Source organism: Cydia strobilella, chromosome 24 (genome assembly GCF_947568885.1).
Source record: "Cydia strobilella chromosome 24, ilCydStro3.1, whole genome shotgun sequence".
Lineage (NCBI taxonomy): Eukaryota > Metazoa > Arthropoda > Insecta > Lepidoptera > Tortricidae > Cydia > Cydia strobilella.
Genome location: NC_086064.1, coordinates 5,736,282 through 5,756,254, shown reverse-complemented (window position 1 = coordinate 5,756,254; position 19,973 = coordinate 5,736,282). Strand labels below are relative to the sequence as shown.

At 45.6% G+C, this 19,973-nt stretch overlaps 5 protein-coding genes and 1 pseudogene across 5 annotated transcripts; all 6 read left to right on the top strand.

Moving 5' to 3' along the window:
* Positions 1–464: 464 nt before the first annotated feature.
* Positions 465–14,415, top strand: LOC134752452 (uncharacterized; annotated as a pseudogene).
* On the top strand, positions 2,601–3,281 carry LOC134752343 (late histone H1-like). Its single transcript, XM_063688021.1, has one exon. The coding sequence runs from the start codon at positions 2,601–2,603 to the stop codon at positions 3,279–3,281; it is 681 nt and encodes a 226-aa protein (XP_063544091.1).
* LOC134752381 (histone H2A) lies at positions 4,036–4,410 on the top strand. Its single transcript, XM_063688087.1, has one exon. The coding sequence runs from the start codon at positions 4,036–4,038 to the stop codon at positions 4,408–4,410; it is 375 nt and encodes a 124-aa protein (XP_063544157.1).
* On the top strand, positions 10,017–10,697 carry LOC134752275 (late histone H1-like). The gene has a single exon (XM_063687914.1). The coding sequence runs from the start codon at positions 10,017–10,019 to the stop codon at positions 10,695–10,697; it is 681 nt and encodes a 226-aa protein (XP_063543984.1).
* On the top strand, positions 11,452–11,826 carry LOC134752276 (histone H2A). Its single transcript, XM_063687916.1, has one exon. The coding sequence runs from the start codon at positions 11,452–11,454 to the stop codon at positions 11,824–11,826; it is 375 nt and encodes a 124-aa protein (XP_063543986.1).
* A 4,594-nt stretch (positions 14,416–19,009) lies between the features above and the next one.
* Positions 19,010–19,387, top strand: LOC134752086 (histone H2B). The gene has a single exon (XM_063687646.1). The coding sequence runs from the start codon at positions 19,010–19,012 to the stop codon at positions 19,385–19,387; it is 378 nt and encodes a 125-aa protein (XP_063543716.1).
* Positions 19,388–19,973: the final 586 nt, after the last annotated feature.

Here is a 19,973-nt window from a genome sequence, read left to right as displayed (position 1 = left end):
TAGATTGGAAAGTAAATTAAAATCGTCACGTGACTCTCATATTAAGCGCTATTTTATTATATCGACAAAATTATTACCACTGATTGAATGCTTACAAAAATATTAGAGGAGAAGAATCCTTCACAAGAGGATCTAATCCGTAAGCCGGCCGCCGTTTTTATAGTATATATTATCCCCTACGTCTAAACCTAAGTATCCAAAATTAATTTAAATATCATATAATATGAAATTATTTATCAATAGGTATATATAATATTATATTTCTTTAGATATATGAAAAGTAAGTCAAATAATAATGCTCTGATATATCTTACCCCGTCCCCCGTCGCCCCGCAATAGGGTAAAACGTATAAATAGCGGCAAAATGATGGCTAGCTAGCTATTCCACTCGTGTCGACGCGCGGCGCAAGTCGTGTGTTGAGTATTCCGTTCGAGAAGTCTAATCTCTACTACAACAAGTCGCAATGACCGGTCGCGGTAAGGGAGGTAAAGGTCTGGGGAAAGGAGGAGCCAAGCGCCACAGGAAGGTGCTCCGTGATAACATCCAGGGTATCACCAAGCCCGCCATCCGTCGTCTCGCCCGCAGAGGTGGCGTCAAGCGTATCTCCGGCCTGATCTACGAGGAGACCCGCGGCGTTCTCAAGGTGTTCCTCGAGAACGTGATCCGTGACGCGGTCACCTACACCGAGCACGCCAAGAGGAAGACCGTCACCGCCATGGACGTCGTCTACGCTCTGAAGCGTCAAGGCCGCACCCTCTACGGTTTCGGAGGTTAAGCGCTGCACTGTCAGCGTCGTCGCGCGCGATATCGTGTAATATGTACTAACGTGGGTATTACCGTATCGCGCAGACGCAAATAAAAAAAAAAAGGCCCTTTTCAGGGCCGCAAATAATTCTATGATACGATTACGATAAAAAGTTTCAGTAGCGACACAGACGGACAAACAATCGATCTCTACCCATCCTATGTTATCCAAAATATCTACTAAATAACTACTAATAATCTAGTATCGTCGTAGGTGGTACGTACATTTATTACAATTACTTACTTACCCGGCACCGCGCAACACTTCTAACTTCTACAGCGTCCAGCTCGTAAGCATCGCTTGTGCTAAGTATCTATTGATACCAGAGGAAGCGAAACAATCCAAAATTGAACCACGAGCGGTACATACAAAATTGGAATCTTGAGGGTTTCATCAACATTTTTAGTTTCACCACACCAACCCGAAGAAGAAAATATTAATTAACTGGTAAAAGATATATATATATATATTTTTTTTTTTTTTTTTTTTTTTTTTTTTTTTTTTTTTTTTTTTTTTAATAACACCATCATATACTTATAAACAATCACATGCAACCGCACACACCACATTTTACTTTACCCGCGAACCTCACCTGACCTGTGAGTGATCTGCTACTGATAATGACGACTAGTCGATGAACTGACCAATTAGATAAAGGATTCGCAAATAGTGCACAAAACGGACAGGGACACCCAACATCCCCGCACCCACTCACCTCACTTTACAAAAAAAAAAAAAAAAAAAAAAAAAAAAGAAAGTATAATATAAACACAGGTTTTAGACTTCTCGTGTTCCTATGATGATGAATACATAATATTTAGGTACTTACATATAATATATACATATCAACCTAAACAGATTTTTATGTCAAAATAATTTATATCGTTTGTTCCAATATCAACATTCAGATAATATCATACGTTAAATTATTATAAATAAATACGCCGGACCAAAAACTAAATAAATCTAAACGACGACCTACACGAGACTCTTACCTACTACGATGCCCGCACGCACGTGTCGCGCTGTATGATCCTCGTAGAAGAAGAGAGTTTAACTATACGAATTATAATAATATTCATTAATACGATATCTTAATGTATAATATAACATAACATAATTATTTAAATTTAATATAAAGTACCTATCCCGTTTTACGTCGGTACCGGCAGAGAGCAAACCACTGAACGTAGGCAATGCAATCCAAGTCGCGGTACGGCTGTTTTACGACAGTGAAGACAACAAGTCAAAATAACATTATAAATATAATTTTCTAATGTTGTTATTGTGTCACATCTATCTATGGTATCTTCGCATTTAACTGGAGGACACATAATAGTGTTAGATGTGATTTTAATTAAGAAAAATCACTTTTTAAACTGACCCGAGGTGTCCGCAACCTATAATACCAAAAGTAAAGTTCTCTCATTCGTTTATCGGCGTTCCAAATCCTAAAACTTCTATTAAAATACGTATATCAATTCATAAAGAATGTATATGTGCAATTTTATTATAATCATTATAATATAATTCACTATAAATTTAGTTTAATCATAAACGAGTAAGTGAAAACTTGGAAGTGTTATTACGAGAAAACGTCCCGCGACATGAGGGTCTGCGTTACGGTTAAGCCGGAGTATATATAAAAAGTGGCGCCCCCAATAAGCCGTGTTTAGTACTCGCCAGCGCAGCGCTCCGCTTACACGCGTCCGCTGTATTCTCTTTGCGCAGTTTGTGCGATTTACTAATTTACTTTACTTACTTACTTGACGATTAATAAATAAATAAATAAATATGGCCGACACCGCAGTTGCTGCCGACGCTCCCGCCCCGGCGACGCCCGCGAAGAAGCCTAAGGCGTCCGCCTCCGCTGGCGCTAAGAAGCCTAAGGCGAAACCCACCCACCCTAAGACGTCCGAGATGGTTAACAGCGCCATCAAGGAGTTGAAGGAGAGAAGCGGTTCGTCCCTGCAGGCTATCAAGAAGTACATCGCCGCCCAGTACAAGGTCGACGCCGAGAAGCTGGCCCCTTTCATCAGAAAATATCTTAAGAGCGCAGTCGAATCCGGCGCACTCATTCAGACCAAAGGCAAGGGCGCGTCCGGCTCCTTCAAACTGGAGTCGAAGTCATCATCGGCCGGCAAGAAGCCCGCCGCGGCCAAGAAATCTAGCGCCGCTAAATCTTCAGCCGCCGCTAAGAAGCCCGCCGCAGCTAAGCCCGCTAAGGCGAAGAAGGCCGCTGCGTCCCCGGCCAAGCCTAAGGCCGCCACGAAGGACAAGAAGGCTGCCGCCGCCAAGAAGAAGCCCGCCGCGAAGAAACCTTCCACCCCCGCCAAGGGCAAGAGCGCCGCCGCGCCTAAGGCCAAGAAGACCGCGAAGCCGCCGACCAAGAAGCCTAAAGCTCCCAAGCCCAAGAAGGCCGCGGCCGCTCCCAAAGCGAAGCCCGCCGCCAAGAAGGCTGCCTCGAAGAAGTAAGAAGACTGCGTCACATTGTCGTCGTCGTACTTACATCGGCCGTGATGGTGGAGGATATGTCGATTGTCGTCGCTATATATCGTATATACGACGACGTGTCGCCTGTTCACACGCCTCTCGTCATACGCCTGTGCGCGTTAAACGCACATCAAAAAGCCCTTTTCAGGGCTAACAAATTTATTCAAAGGTTCATATCGCCTCTGTTTCATTGCAATAAGCACACACACACATACATACACGAGTCGATCGATCGCAATCAATATAAAAAGTCAATCTCAAATCGAGTCTTATGGCAAAAGTCTCAAGATTATTGATGATCTCACTGATAAGACTGATTAGGTTAGGTTTTCATGAATACTTACACAGAATATTTTCTTATCGATGGTGAATGATGATAAATATAACTGTATTATTTGAAGTCTTAGATTTACAACAACAACAACTACATAAATATAAGTATATAATTTACGGAATATTTTTTGTTAATTGTGTCATTTTTATTAGGTATACTTTGATGTATAAATTGAAATGTTTTTATTTTATATCTATCTCTTTCTAATTTGCGCTCTTGCACGCGACTCGTTGATTGGTCGATCGGGCTCGTGTTATGTCGGCTCGTTGTATCCCCACTATCAGCGTACACCGTGAACGTATAAAATAAAGGCAACTACTAAAAAAGAGCGTATACACTCGCAAGCAAGCAATCGTGCTCTCGTTTCGTGTGTGTAAACTAAACTTAAATCTCTCTTTAAACATGTCTGGACGCGGTAAAGGTGGCAAGGTTAAGGGAAAGGCAAAGTCCCGTTCTAACCGTGCCGGACTTCAGTTCCCCGTCGGTCGTATCCACAGGCTTCTACGCAAGGGCAACTACGCCGAGCGCGTCGGTGCCGGTGCCCCGGTGTACCTAGCCGCCGTCATGGAGTACCTGGCCGCTGAGGTTCTCGAGTTGGCAGGCAACGCCGCTCGCGACAACAAGAAGACCAGGATCATCCCTAGGCATCTCCAGCTGGCGATCCGCAACGACGAGGAGTTGAACAAGCTCCTCTCCGGTGTGACCATCGCCCAGGGTGGTGTGCTGCCTAACATTCAGGCCGTGCTCCTGCCCAAGAAGACCGAGAAGAAGGCTTAAGTGTACTCACTTCTCATCAGGCTACATCTCTAGCGGTAACACCCGGCGTTTGGTGAATGTGGCCTCTGTTATATTCCCGCCCGAGTGACCGTTACAAAAGGCCCTTTTCAGGGCCACAATATGATTCTGTGATAACGTTGTAAGTTTCATGGCATAACGCATACGTGTATGATGTCATTCGATCGATCAATATAATTATATCATATACATATATATGAACGATGAATGAATGAATGAATGTTATTACTTACGGTAAGTAGATAATTCTGAATTCTAATAAGATTATTTTTCTGATTGCAAAACACATCACTACACACGTCTCTATATGAGAGACTTGAGACATCGTTTCGTCAAGAAGTATAATAAATAAACGACAAATAAAGGTAATGTGATGGCTCAGAGCTATTACTTGCTCATCTACAGCAGTGTGTCACTGTAACAACAACAACAATAGTAAATAAACATAAAGCTATATACATTTAAATAATATAATTGTTATCCGCCTACGGTTTTGAACAAAACTGATGATGGTATAATCTATACGGCATTTGATATATTTTATAATCAAAATAATAATACCTATATGTAAGTAATATCAATACGCGCTCTCACTCCCCACCATGCCGACCGACGATACTAATGATGCACGAACGCTATTGGTCGATATACCGCGAGCGCGACGCTCGATCTTTAATCCCCTATTTCCCGTTCTCCGCTTTAACAAAATGAGCGCAACTTAGTACGAAATTTTTATTCTCAGTTCGACTATCGTACTGTAAGCATCTAACTATATCACAATGCCACCCAAGACTAGCGGTAAGGCCGCCAAGAAATCCGGCAAGGCCCAGAAGAACATCTCCAAGTCGGACTCGAAGAAAAAGAAGAAGCATAAGCGCAAGGAGAGCTACGCCATTTACATCTACAAGGTGCTCAAGCAGGTCCACCCCGACACCGGTATCTCCAGCAAGGCCATGTCGATCATGAACTCTTTCGTGAACGACATCTTCGAGCGCATCGCCGCCGAGGCCTCCCGCCTCGCTCACTACAACAAGAGGTCCACCATCACCAGCAGGGAGGTGCAGACATCCGTGAGGCTCTTGCTGCCCGGTGAGCTCGCCAAGCACGCCGTCAGTGAAGGCACCAAGGCCGTCACCAAGTACACCAGCTCCAAGTAAGCGTCCGTCGTTCCTCGTATGCTATCTGTCTTCTCAATACACTTTTAGTGTAATGGGTTTAGGTAGTTCGTATTGCGACACGACACGCTGCGAGAGTGTGGTTTGTACAACAACCAAAAAGGCCCTTTTCAGGGCCACAAATACGTTCTGAATATATAATATAAGAAGTTTCTAGATAGCCGTGCATACGGTGTCAATCGGTATCAACACGAAAGTTGTATCAACATGTAAGAGTATTAAATAAGGAATCAACAATACACACATACACTTAGTGTATGCATATGTGTAACGTGAGACGTTATGGATATTAAATTTAGGTTAGGTTTTTATAAAATAAGTAGTTATGTTAGGTTTCGCGGAGTTAGGTTAGGTTTTGAATGACATTATAAAAAAAAGTTAGGTTTGATCGGTTTGAACTTTGACCTAACCTAACCTAACTCGATCAAACCTAACTCCGCGAAACCAAACATAACCTGACATTATAAAAAAAAGTTAGGTTAGGTTTTGAGTGACAAAAAAAAAAAACCTAACCTAACTTTGACCTAACCTAACCTAACTCGATCAAACCTAACTCCGCGAAACCTAACATAACCTGACCTAACTTATAAACCTATTTTATAAAATACTAACCTAACTTTAATAACCTGACCTAACTCGATTGAACCGGCTATCGAGGCGAATTTCGATAGCGATGACTGTTATTTAAATGAAATATATGTATGTATGTATGTATGTATGTATTTATTTATTTATTTATTTATTAATTAATATTTCAATTATATTATTGTTATTCTAATCAGAAATTTTGTGTTGGTGAGAAAGGAAGAGGGGCGAGGGGGACGTGTATGTGAATTTTATAGCCCTCTCGCTCACACGGACACTAACCCCGTCCCTTTCCGACCAGCCAGCACGTATAAATAGCGACTCGCTGGCGAAAAATCGCTTATTCCCTCTCGTGACTCGTTAACGTAACGTACACGCACGCGTATTATTATTATTCACAATGGCCCGTACCAAGCAGACCGCTCGTAAATCCACCGGTGGTAAAGCGCCCCGCAAACAGCTCGCCACCAAGGCGGCCCGCAAGAGCGCGCCCGCCACCGGCGGCGTCAAGAAGCCCCATCGTTACAGGCCCGGCACCGTCGCCCTCCGTGAGATCCGTCGCTACCAGAAGAGCACTGAGCTTCTGATCCGCAAGCTGCCCTTCCAGCGTCTGGTGCGTGAGATCGCTCAGGACTTCAAGACCGATCTGCGCTTCCAGAGCTCTGCCGTTATGGCTCTCCAGGAGGCCAGCGAGGCTTACCTCGTCGGTCTCTTCGAGGACACCAATCTGTGCGCTATCCACGCCAAGCGTGTGACCATCATGCCCAAGGACATCCAGCTGGCTCGCAGGATCCGCGGTGAACGTGCCTAAACCACCACGTTTAAACTGGCACGGAGCAACATCACAGGACGCAGTCTGCGCGAACGCATACGGTTACATTATATGTATTATTTTGTACCACGCGTTTTGCGTCTGGACGTGCGAACGTGACGCTTCTGTCAGTCATATATCAAAAGGCCCTTTTCAGGGCCACACATGATTCTAAAATTCACAATTGTTTCTTTGAACAAACACTTGCGTAGATAAATCGATCGATCGATCACTGCATGGTCATTACGAAAAAAAAAAAAAAAAAAATATATATATATAATTTACACATAACCAACCGTACACAAAATGTACGGAGGTATATATGAAATTTAACTGCAATACACGAAATACTACTATACTGTAAGGATTATTTAAGAAAGAACTTATTTCCTATAATAATAGGAGTTAACACACTAATAGATTGGAAAGTAAATTAAAATCGTCACGTGACTCTCATATTAAGCGCTATTTTATTATATCGACAAAATTATTACCACTGATTGAATGCTTACAAAAATATTAGAGGAGAAGAATCCTTCACAAGAGGATCTAATCCGTAAGCCGGCCGCCGTTTTTATAGTATATATTATCCCCTACGTCTAAACCTAAGTATCCAAAATTAATTTAAATATCATATAATATGAAATTATTTATCAATAGGTATATATAATATTATATTTCTTTAGATATATGAAAAGTAAGTCAAATAATAATGCTCTGATATATCTTACCCCGTCCCCCGTCGCCCCGCAATAGGGTAAAACGTATAAATAGCGGCAAAATGATGGCTAGCTAGCTATTCCACTCGTGTCGACGCGCGGCGCAAGTCGTGTGTTGAGTATTCCGTTCGAGAAGTCTAATCTCTACTACAACAAGTCGCAATGACCGGTCGCGGTAAGGGAGGTAAAGGTCTGGGGAAAGGAGGAGCCAAGCGCCACAGGAAGGTGCTCCGTGATAACATCCAGGGTATCACCAAGCCCGCCATCCGTCGTCTCGCCCGCAGAGGTGGCGTCAAGCGTATCTCCGGCCTGATCTACGAGGAGACCCGCGGCGTTCTCAAGGTGTTCCTCGAGAACGTGATCCGTGACGCGGTCACCTACACCGAGCACGCCAAGAGGAAGACCGTCACCGCCATGGACGTCGTCTACGCTCTGAAGCGTCAAGGCCGCACCCTCTACGGTTTCGGAGGTTAAGCGCTGCACTGTCAGCGTCGTCGCGCGCGATATCGTGTAATATGTACTAACGTGGGTATTACCGTATCGCGCAGACGCAAATAAAAAAAAAAAGGCCCTTTTCAGGGCCGCAAATAATTCTATGATACGATTACGATAAAAAGTTTCAGTAGCGACACAGACGGACAAACAATCGATCTCTACCCATCCTATGTTATCCAAAATATCTACTAAATAACTACTAATAATCTAGTATCGTCGTAGGTGGTACGTACATTTATTACAATTACTTACTTACCCGGCACCGCGCAACACTTCTAACTTCTACAGCGTCCAGCTCGTAAGCATCGCTTGTGCTAAGTATCTATTGATACCAGAGGAAGCGAAACAATCCAAAATTGAACCACGAGCGGTACATACAAAATTGGAATCTTGAGGGTTTCATCAACATTTTTAGTTTCACCACACCAACCCGAAGAAGAAAATATTAATTAACTGGTAAAAGATATATATATATATATTTTTTTTTTTTTTTTTTTTTTTTTTTTTTTTTTTTTTTTTTTTTTTAATAACACCATCATATACTTATAAACAATCACATGCAACCGCACACACCACATTTTACTTTACCCGCGAACCTCACCTGACCTGTGAGTGATCTGCTACTGATAATGACGACTAGTCGATGAACTGACCAATTAGATAAAGGATTCGCAAATAGTGCACAAAACGGACAGGGACACCCAACATCCCCGCACCCACTCACCTCACTTTACAAAAAAAAAAAAAAAAAAAAAAAAAAAAGAAAGTATAATATAAACACAGGTTTTAGACTTCTCGTGTTCCTATGATGATGAATACATAATATTTAGGTACTTACATATAATATATACATATCAACCTAAACAGATTTTTATGTCAAAATAATTTATATCGTTTGTTCCAATATCAACATTCAGATAATATCATACGTTAAATTATTATAAATAAATACGCCGGACCAAAAACTAAATAAATCTAAACGACGACCTACACGAGACTCTTACCTACTACGATGCCCGCACGCACGTGTCGCGCTGTATGATCCTCGTAGAAGAAGAGAGTTTAACTATACGAATTATAATAATATTCATTAATACGATATCTTAATGTATAATATAACATAACATAATTATTTAAATTTAATATAAAGTACCTATCCCGTTTTACGTCGGTACCGGCAGAGAGCAAACCACTGAACGTAGGCAATGCAATCCAAGTCGCGGTACGGCTGTTTTACGACAGTGAAGACAACAAGTCAAAATAACATTATAAATATAATTTTCTAATGTTGTTATTGTGTCACATCTATCTATGGTATCTTCGCATTTAACTGGAGGACACATAATAGTGTTAGATGTGATTTTAATTAAGAAAAATCACTTTTTAAACTGACCCGAGGTGTCCGCAACCTATAATACCAAAAGTAAAGTTCTCTCATTCGTTTATCGGCGTTCCAAATCCTAAAACTTCTATTAAAATACGTATATCAATTCATAAAGAATGTATATGTGCAATTTTATTATAATCATTATAATATAATTCACTATAAATTTAGTTTAATCATAAACGAGTAAGTGAAAACTTGGAAGTGTTATTACGAGAAAACGTCCCGCGACATGAGGGTCTGCGTTACGGTTAAGCCGGAGTATATATAAAAAGTGGCGCCCCCAATAAGCCGTGTTTAGTACTCGCCAGCGCAGCGCTCCGCTTACACGCGTCCGCTGTATTCTCTTTGCGCAGTTTGTGCGATTTACTAATTTACTTTACTTACTTACTTGACGATTAATAAATAAATAAATAAATATGGCCGACACCGCAGTTGCTGCCGACGCTCCCGCCCCGGCGACGCCCGCGAAGAAGCCTAAGGCGTCCGCCTCCGCTGGCGCTAAGAAGCCTAAGGCGAAACCCACCCACCCTAAGACGTCCGAGATGGTTAACAGCGCCATCAAGGAGTTGAAGGAGAGAAGCGGTTCGTCCCTGCAGGCTATCAAGAAGTACATCGCCGCCCAGTACAAGGTCGACGCCGAGAAGCTGGCCCCTTTCATCAGAAAATATCTTAAGAGCGCAGTCGAATCCGGCGCACTCATTCAGACCAAAGGCAAGGGCGCGTCCGGCTCCTTCAAACTGGAGTCGAAGTCATCATCGGCCGGCAAGAAGCCCGCCGCGGCCAAGAAATCTAGCGCCGCTAAATCTTCAGCCGCCGCTAAGAAGCCCGCCGCAGCTAAGCCCGCTAAGGCGAAGAAGGCCGCTGCGTCCCCGGCCAAGCCTAAGGCCGCCACGAAGGACAAGAAGGCTGCCGCCGCCAAGAAGAAGCCCGCCGCGAAGAAACCTTCCACCCCCGCCAAGGGCAAGAGCGCCGCCGCGCCTAAGGCCAAGAAGACCGCGAAGCCGCCGACCAAGAAGCCTAAAGCTCCCAAGCCCAAGAAGGCCGCGGCCGCTCCCAAAGCGAAGCCCGCCGCCAAGAAGGCTGCCTCGAAGAAGTAAGAAGACTGCGTCACATTGTCGTCGTCGTACTTACATCGGCCGTGATGGTGGAGGATATGTCGATTGTCGTCGCTATATATCGTATATACGACGACGTGTCGCCTGTTCACACGCCTCTCGTCATACGCCTGTGCGCGTTAAACGCACATCAAAAAGCCCTTTTCAGGGCTAACAAATTTATTCAAAGGTTCATATCGCCTCTGTTTCATTGCAATAAGCACACACACACATACATACACGAGTCGATCGATCGCAATCAATATAAAAAGTCAATCTCAAATCGAGTCTTATGGCAAAAGTCTCAAGATTATTGATGATCTCACTGATAAGACTGATTAGGTTAGGTTTTCATGAATACTTACACAGAATATTTTCTTATCGATGGTGAATGATGATAAATATAACTGTATTATTTGAAGTCTTAGATTTACAACAACAACAACTACATAAATATAAGTATATAATTTACGGAATATTTTTTGTTAATTGTGTCATTTTTATTAGGTATACTTTGATGTATAAATTGAAATGTTTTTATTTTATATCTATCTCTTTCTAATTTGCGCTCTTGCACGCGACTCGTTGATTGGTCGATCGGGCTCGTGTTATGTCGGCTCGTTGTATCCCCACTATCAGCGTACACCGTGAACGTATAAAATAAAGGCAACTACTAAAAAAGAGCGTATACACTCGCAAGCAAGCAATCGTGCTCTCGTTTCGTGTGTGTAAACTAAACTTAAATCTCTCTTTAAACATGTCTGGACGCGGTAAAGGTGGCAAGGTTAAGGGAAAGGCAAAGTCCCGTTCTAACCGTGCCGGACTTCAGTTCCCCGTCGGTCGTATCCACAGGCTTCTACGCAAGGGCAACTACGCCGAGCGCGTCGGTGCCGGTGCCCCGGTGTACCTAGCCGCCGTCATGGAGTACCTGGCCGCTGAGGTTCTCGAGTTGGCAGGCAACGCCGCTCGCGACAACAAGAAGACCAGGATCATCCCTAGGCATCTCCAGCTGGCGATCCGCAACGACGAGGAGTTGAACAAGCTCCTCTCCGGTGTGACCATCGCCCAGGGTGGTGTGCTGCCTAACATTCAGGCCGTGCTCCTGCCCAAGAAGACCGAGAAGAAGGCTTAAGTGTACTCACTTCTCATCAGGCTACATCTCTAGCGGTAACACCCGGCGTTTGGTGAATGTGGCCTCTGTTATATTCCCGCCCGAGTGACCGTTACAAAAGGCCCTTTTCAGGGCCACAATATGATTCTGTGATAACGTTGTAAGTTTCATGGCATAACGCATACGTGTATGATGTCATTCGATCGATCAATATAATTATATCATATACATATATATGAACGATGAATGAATGAATGAATGTTATTACTTACGGTAAGTAGATAATTCTGAATTCTAATAAGATTATTTTTCTGATTGCAAAACACATCACTACACACGTCTCTATATGAGAGACTTGAGACATCGTTTCGTCAAGAAGTATAATAAATAAACGACAAATAAAGGTAATGTGATGGCTCAGAGCTATTACTTGCTCATCTACAGCAGTGTGTCACTGTAACAACAACAACAATAGTAAATAAACATAAAGCTATATACATTTAAATAATATAATTGTTATCCGCCTACGGTTTTGAACAAAACTGATGATGGTATAATCTATACGGCATTTGATATATTTTATAATCAAAATAATAATACCTATATGTAAGTAATATCAATACGCGCTCTCACTCCCCACCATGCCGACCGACGATACTAATGATGCACGAACGCTATTGGTCGATATACCGCGAGCGCGACGCTCGATCTTTAATCCCCTATTTCCCGTTCTCCGCTTTAACAAAATGAGCGCAACTTAGTACGAAATTTTTATTCTCAGTTCGACTATCGTACTGTAAGCATCTAACTATATCACAATGCCACCCAAGACTAGCGGTAAGGCCGCCAAGAAATCCGGCAAGGCCCAGAAGAACATCTCCAAGTCGGACTCGAAGAAAAAGAAGAAGCATAAGCGCAAGGAGAGCTACGCCATTTACATCTACAAGGTGCTCAAGCAGGTCCACCCCGACACCGGTATCTCCAGCAAGGCCATGTCGATCATGAACTCTTTCGTGAACGACATCTTCGAGCGCATCGCCGCCGAGGCCTCCCGCCTCGCTCACTACAACAAGAGGTCCACCATCACCAGCAGGGAGGTGCAGACATCCGTGAGGCTCTTGCTGCCCGGTGAGCTCGCCAAGCACGCCGTCAGTGAAGGCACCAAGGCCGTCACCAAGTACACCAGCTCCAAGTAAGCGTCCGTCGTTCCTCGTATGCTATCTGTCTTCTCAATACACTTTTAGTGTAATGGGTTTAGGTAGTTCGTATTGCGACACGACACGCTGCGAGAGTGTGGTTTGTACAACAACCAAAAAGGCCCTTTTCAGGGCCACAAATACGTTCTGAATATATAATATAAGAAGTTTCTAGATAGCCGTGCATACGGTGTCAATCGGTATCAACACGAAAGTTGTATCAACATGTAAGAGTATTAAATAAGGAATCAACAATACACACATACACTTAGTGTATGCATATGTGTAACGTGAGACGTTATGGATATTAAATTTAGGTTAGGTTTTTATAAAATAAGTAGTTATGTTAGGTTTCGCGGAGTTAGGTTAGGTTTTGAATGACATTATAAAAAAAAGTTAGGTTTGATCGGTTTGAACTTTGACCTAACCTAACCTAACTCGATCAAACCTAACTCCGCGAAACCAAACATAACCTGACATTATAAAAAAAAGTTAGGTTAGGTTTTGAGTGACAAAAAAAAAAAACCTAACCTAACTTTGACCTAACCTAACCTAACTCGATCAAACCTAACTCCGCGAAACCTAACATAACCTGACCTAACTTATAAACCTATTTTATAAAATACTAACCTAACTTTAATAACCTGACCTAACTCGATTGAACCGGCTATCGAGGCGAATTTCGATAGCGATGACTGTTATTTAAATGAAATATATGTATGTATGTATGTATGTATGTATTTATTTATTTATTTATTTATTAATTAATATTTCAATTATATTATTGTTATTCTAATCAGAAATTTTGTGTTGGTGAGAAAGGAAGAGGGGCGAGGGGGACGTGTATGTGAATTTTATAGCCCTCTCGCTCACACGGACACTAACCCCGTCCCTTTCCGACCAGCCAGCACGTATAAATAGCGACTCGCTGGCGAAAAATCGCTTATTCCCTCTCGTGACTCGTTAACGTAACGTACACGCACGCGTATTATTATTATTCACAATGGCCCGTACCAAGCAGACCGCTCGTAAATCCACCGGTGGTAAAGCGCCCCGCAAACAGCTCGCCACCAAGGCGGCCCGCAAGAGCGCGCCCGCCACCGGCGGCGTCAAGAAGCCCCATCGTTACAGGCCCGGCACCGTCGCCCTCCGTGAGATCCGTCGCTACCAGAAGAGCACTGAGCTTCTGATCCGCAAGCTGCCCTTCCAGCGTCTGGTGCGTGAGATCGCTCAGGACTTCAAGACCGATCTGCGCTTCCAGAGCTCTGCCGTTATGGCTCTCCAGGAGGCCAGCGAGGCTTACCTCGTCGGTCTCTTCGAGGACACCAATCTGTGCGCTATCCACGCCAAGCGTGTGACCATCATGCCCAAGGACATCCAGCTGGCTCGCAGGATCCGCGGTGAACGTGCCTAAACCACCACGTTTAAACTGGCACGGAGCAACATCACAGGACGCAGTCTGCGCGAACGCATACGGTTACATTATATGTATTATTTTGTACCACGCGTTTTGCGTCTGGACGTGCGAACGTGACGCTTCTGTCAGTCATATATCAAAAGGCCCTTTTCAGGGCCACACATGATTCTAAAATTCACAATTGTTTCTTTGAACAAACACTTGCGTAGATAAATCGATCGATCGATCACTGCATGGTCATTACGAAAAAAAAAAAAAAAAAAATATATATATATAATTTACACATAACCAACCGTACACAAAATGTACGGAGGTATATATGAAATTTAACTGCAATACACGAAATACTACTATACTGTAAGGATTATTTAAGAAAGAACTTATTTCCTATAATAATAGGAGTTAACACACTAATAGATTGGAAAGTAAATTAAAATCGTCACGTGACTCTCATATTAAGCGCTATTTTATTATATCGACAAAATTATTACCACTGATTGAATGCTTACAAAAATATTAGAGGAGAAGAATCCTTCACAAGAGGATCTAATCCGTAAGCCGGCCGCCGTTTTTATAGTATATATTATCCCCTACGTCTAAACCTAAGTATCCAAAATTAATTTAAATATCATATAATATGAAATTATTTATCAATAGGTATATATAATATTATATTTCTTTAGATATATGAAAAGTAAGTCAAATAATAATGCTCTGATATATCTTACCCCGTCCCCCGTCGCCCCGCAATAGGGTAAAACGTATAAATTCGTCCAGCTCGACGGCACGGAGCGAGAGAACCCTGGTTTTCTGGACCTCACAAGCATCGCGAACATCAACACCAAGGTTCGTGTCGAACCTTGGAGAGGTAAACCCGGGCCACCGCAATGTTATCGGTGCCAGGGCTTTAGGCACTCTTCACAGGGATGCCATCGACCGGTGCGATGCGTGAAATGCGCCCTGCCGCACTTGTCACACCAGTGCACGCGACCGAGAGAGGAGCCAGCAACGTGCGCAAATTGCTACAAAGACCACCCGGGCAATCACAAGCAATGTGAGACATATTTACAGGAGCTGCGCAACTGGCGAGGGGGCACCCGCTCCTACTCACGCCGCCCGCCAACCCGCCGCCCGCAACGAGGCCCGGACACTAGGGCCTCGGACACGCCTAACCTGGTGGAGGAGTCTTCCACAGGCTCCCTAATGGCACCCGCCAACCTGCCGAGGCAACGCCAGCCCGGGCAACGCAGACTGCCGCAGCCACAACACAAACCGCAGAGGATGTCGCAAGCAGAGATCGACACCACAGCGTTGCGCAGGGACATAGTTGCCGCGGTGCAAACCGCGGTAACTGCGTCCCTGAAACCAACGCTAGACGAGGTAGTGTTAGCTATTAAGTCTCTGTCTAGGCCTGACCAAACTCAGGCCTAGCTCACCCCAGCAATAACGCAAGTTATTCGCCAGCTACACTCTTTTACGGCCTAAAAGAGAAAGATTTAAGGGTAGTATATTGGAACGCGCAGACATTAAGCGGTAAACTTAATGATCTGCGCACTTTTCTCCACAGCCAAGACGTCGACATCATGCTGATTTGCGAGACAAAGTTGAAAGCGTCCAACACGCTTTCAGCCAGTGGGTACATCGTGTACCGCCTCGACCAGGCAAACCCGGAAACCGGGTACGCTTACCGAGGCCTAGCAGTCATTGTCAAGAGGACAATCATCCACCAAATGGTGGACATCGACCAGCCAGCCTCACTATCCGCACTGGGGATAGATATCAAACTACAAAGGCATAATCTGCGCTTGTTTGCTATCTACAGGCCCTGCGGACACTGCCGACCGGCAGAGATGCGCGCCGACCTCAAACGACTACTGGTGGACTCCCCCGTGCCGACCATCTTGGCCGGGGACTTCAACGCCGAGCATTCCGCTTGGAACTCCTCCGCGCACTCCCAAGCGGGAAACGTTATCTACCAGATCGTGGAGGACCTCGATCTGGTAGTGGGAGGGCCCTACGAGCCCACTCACTATCACGGCTCAGACGTGTACAACAGGGGCACCACCATCGACTTTGCGATCTCTCGCGGAGTCGATACACTCATGAGGCACCAGGTATTTTACGATCTCACATCCGACCATAGGCCGGTGCTCCTGACCATCGCAGACCAACCGACGACGAGACTCAACAGAGGACCCGGACGCCGCTACGACTGGACGGCTTTCACAGAAGCCATGGTAAATTCTCCCCGTACAGGTCCCATATCGACCGCAGAAGAGGTCGATGCAGCAGCAGCCACAATCACCGGAGACATCAAGGCGGCCCTAGCCGAGGCCACCCACATCATCCCGCCCACAGACCGGCGCAAACCGCTCCCGAGGCCGCTTCAAGCGCTTTTGGAGAAAAAGCGCTGGTACAGGAAACAGTGGCAAAGGACTAGGGCTCAGTCGGTAAAGACCGAGCTCAATCGTCTGGAGCGATTGTTAAAGGACAAACTCAACGAGCACAGAGCTGCAAGCTGGGAAGCGCACATCGATAGCCTAACCGATCACGTTCCTTCCATCCACAGGTTATGCAGACAACTCAGCTCGAAACCCGAGCCGATACACCCACTAGAGGACGACACCGACGGAATCCTGAAATACGCAGCCAAGGACAGAGCGGAAATACTCGCTCGCAGCCTTGAGCAGCAATTCAGGCCCTTCCCCGACACAGACCCGCAACACACAGCGGACATCGTACAGCACGTCCGAGACTATCTCAACGTGCCGGTCGAAACCCACGATGATCCAATCTACTTTTCCCCTTCACAGGTCAAGGCGACTATCAGGCACCACTGCAATCCAAAGAAGGCACCGGGCCCCGACGAGATCCCGAACATGGCGCTCCGCCAACTGCCGCTAAACACCTTAGCGGCAGTGGCGCGCCTGTTCAACGGGATCTTGCGGTCGGGGCACTTTCCCACCGTCTGGAAGACGGGACGGGTCATCGTCCTTCCCAAACCCGGGAAGGACAGAAGAAAGCCGGAGAGCTACCGGCCTATCACGTTGCTATGCAACTTATCAAAGGTATTCGAGAGGTTGCTGCTCCGGCACCTCTCGCCACACATCCAACCCAGGCCGGAGCAATTTGGTTTCAGGTCTCAACACTCCACCACGTTGCAGCTCACCCGTGTCCTACACCACATGGGCATGGCGCTCAACAAAAAGGAGTACACAGTCGCTGTCCTCCTAGACATGGAGAAAGCTTTTGACCGAGTCTGGCACGAAGGTCTAATATACAAACTTTCTCTGTCCACAGCACCCCGCCGCATCGTGAGAATCATCGCATCATTCCTAGCAGACCGACGCTTCCACGTACAAGTGGAAGGCACGGTGTCGCAGGACCGCCCAATACAGGCAGGAGTCCCCCAGGGGAGCTGCCTATCGCCCTCGTGCTATGCGCGCTACACCGACGACATACCAGTCGTAGGACAAGCGCAACTAGCCCTCTTTGCTGACGACGCCGCTTACTATGCTTCATCTTTTCAGATGCCGCATGCAGTCTCCAAGATCCAGCCGACGCTCGACGCCCTTCCTGACTGGCTCTCCAAATGGAGGCTATCAGTCAATGTGGGCAAAACGCAAGCGCTCATCACAGGGCAAGCGCGAGACTTGCCCGCACCTCCTTCTCTTTTAGGACAACCGCTCACGTGGTCACCCACAGTGAAATATCTGGGGGTGACCATAGACAGGCGGCTCACCATGCAGAAACACACGGCGGAGACAATCAGACGAGCGAAAACCGCTCGAATGAACCTCCGCCCGGTTTTCTGCAGCAAGCTCCCTGTACGGACCAAAGTCGGTCTGTACAAAGCTTACGTCCGCTCTCGACTAACCTACGCTACACCAGCCTGGTATTCTTTCTGTTCCAGGACCAACAAGCAGAAGATGAGGAGACAGGAGACACTCTCGCTACGGACCATCGTCGCAGCAACCCGATTCGTCAGCAACGCAGCCATCGCCGAGTACCTGAAGTGGCGCAGCCTGGACGAGTTCATCGAGCGTCTCGCGCGGGTCATGTATGACCGCGCGGACAACTGCAGCCACGACCACCTACGAGGGATCGCGCCACACTACACACGACCACCGGACCTACACGGGGCTCGGCATCTCCCCCGAGCCCTCCTACACAACGACGACGACGACAACAACGAAGAAGAGGAAGAAGAAGACGTCGTCGACGACACAACAACACCACACACACTCGGATGACACCTAAGAAGCACACGCCAGCCTAAGCTGCCGGTCGCCTTCACTGCGGCCCCGAAACCTGGCCCCGCTCAAACGGTATCACCAGGCTAGGGGTAGCGGGGTTGGATAACGGCCGGTAGCGATAAAGCTGGCCTACACCGGATAGCACAGCCGTCCACAAACTGACGGCGGAAGACCGCCCCACGAAGATGGGGCGCGAAAATTGACACAGTCTCCGAAACAGGAATGTTGGAGAGACCCCTCACACCCTCCCAAAGAGGGTATCGAGATGATGATACTACTACGAAATTTTTATTCTCAGTTCGACTATCGTACTGTAAGCATCTAACTATATCACAATGCCACCCAAGACTAGCGGTAAGGCCGCCAAGAAATCCGGCAAGGCCCAGAAGAACATCTCCAAGTCGGACTCGAAGAAAAAGAAGAAGCATAAGCGCAAGGAGAGCTACGCCATTTACATCTACAAGGTGCTCAAGCAGGTCCACCCCGACACCGGTATCTCCAGCAAGGCCATGTCGATCATGAACTCTTTCGTGAACGACATCTTCGAGCGCATCGCCGCCGAGGCCTCCCGCCTCGCTCACTACAACAAGAGGTCCACCATCACCAGCAGGGAGGTGCAGACATCCGTGAGGCTCTTGCTGCCCGGTGAGCTCGCCAAGCACGCCGTCAGTGAAGGCACCAAGGCCGTCACCAAGTACACCAGCTCCAAGTAAGCGTCCGTCGTTCCTCGTATGCTATCTGTCTTCTCAATACACTTTTAGTGTAATGGGTTTAGGTAGTTCGTATTGCGACACGACACGCTGCGAGAGTGTGGTTTGTACAACAACCAAAAAGGCCCTTTTCAGGGCCACAAATACGTTCTGAATATATAATATAAGAAGTTTCTAGATAGCCGTGCATACGGTGTCAATCGGTATCAACACGAAAGTTGTATCAACATGTAAGAGTATTAAATAAGGAATCAACAATACACACATACACTTAGTGTATGCATATGTGTAACGTGAGACGTTATGGATATTAAATTTAGGTTAGGTTTTTATAAAATAAGTAGTTATGTTAGGTTTCGCGGAGTTAGGTTAGGTTTTGAATGACATTATAAAAAAAAGTTAGGTTTGATCGGTTTGAACTTTGACCTAACCTAACCTAACTCGATCAAACCTAACTCCGCGAAACCAAACATAACCTGACATTATAAAAAAAAGTTAGGTTAGGTTTTGAGTGACAAAAAAAAAAAACCTAACCTAACTTTGACCTAACCTAACCTAACTCGATCAAACCTAACTCCGCGAAACCTAA

What these genes read in the sequence shown, in the direction of transcription:
- LOC134752343 (XM_063688021.1), top strand. Translation starts at nt 2,601, where the DNA reads ATGGCCGACACCGCAGTTGCTGCCGACGCTCCCGCCCCGGCGACGCCC.
- LOC134752381 (XM_063688087.1), top strand. Translation starts at nt 4,036, where the DNA reads ATGTCTGGACGCGGTAAAGGTGGCAAGGTTAAGGGAAAGGCAAAGTCC.
- LOC134752275 (XM_063687914.1), top strand. Translation starts at nt 10,017, where the DNA reads ATGGCCGACACCGCAGTTGCTGCCGACGCTCCCGCCCCGGCGACGCCC.
- LOC134752276 (XM_063687916.1), top strand. Translation starts at nt 11,452, where the DNA reads ATGTCTGGACGCGGTAAAGGTGGCAAGGTTAAGGGAAAGGCAAAGTCC.
- LOC134752086 (XM_063687646.1), top strand. Translation starts at nt 19,010, where the DNA reads ATGCCACCCAAGACTAGCGGTAAGGCCGCCAAGAAATCCGGCAAGGCC.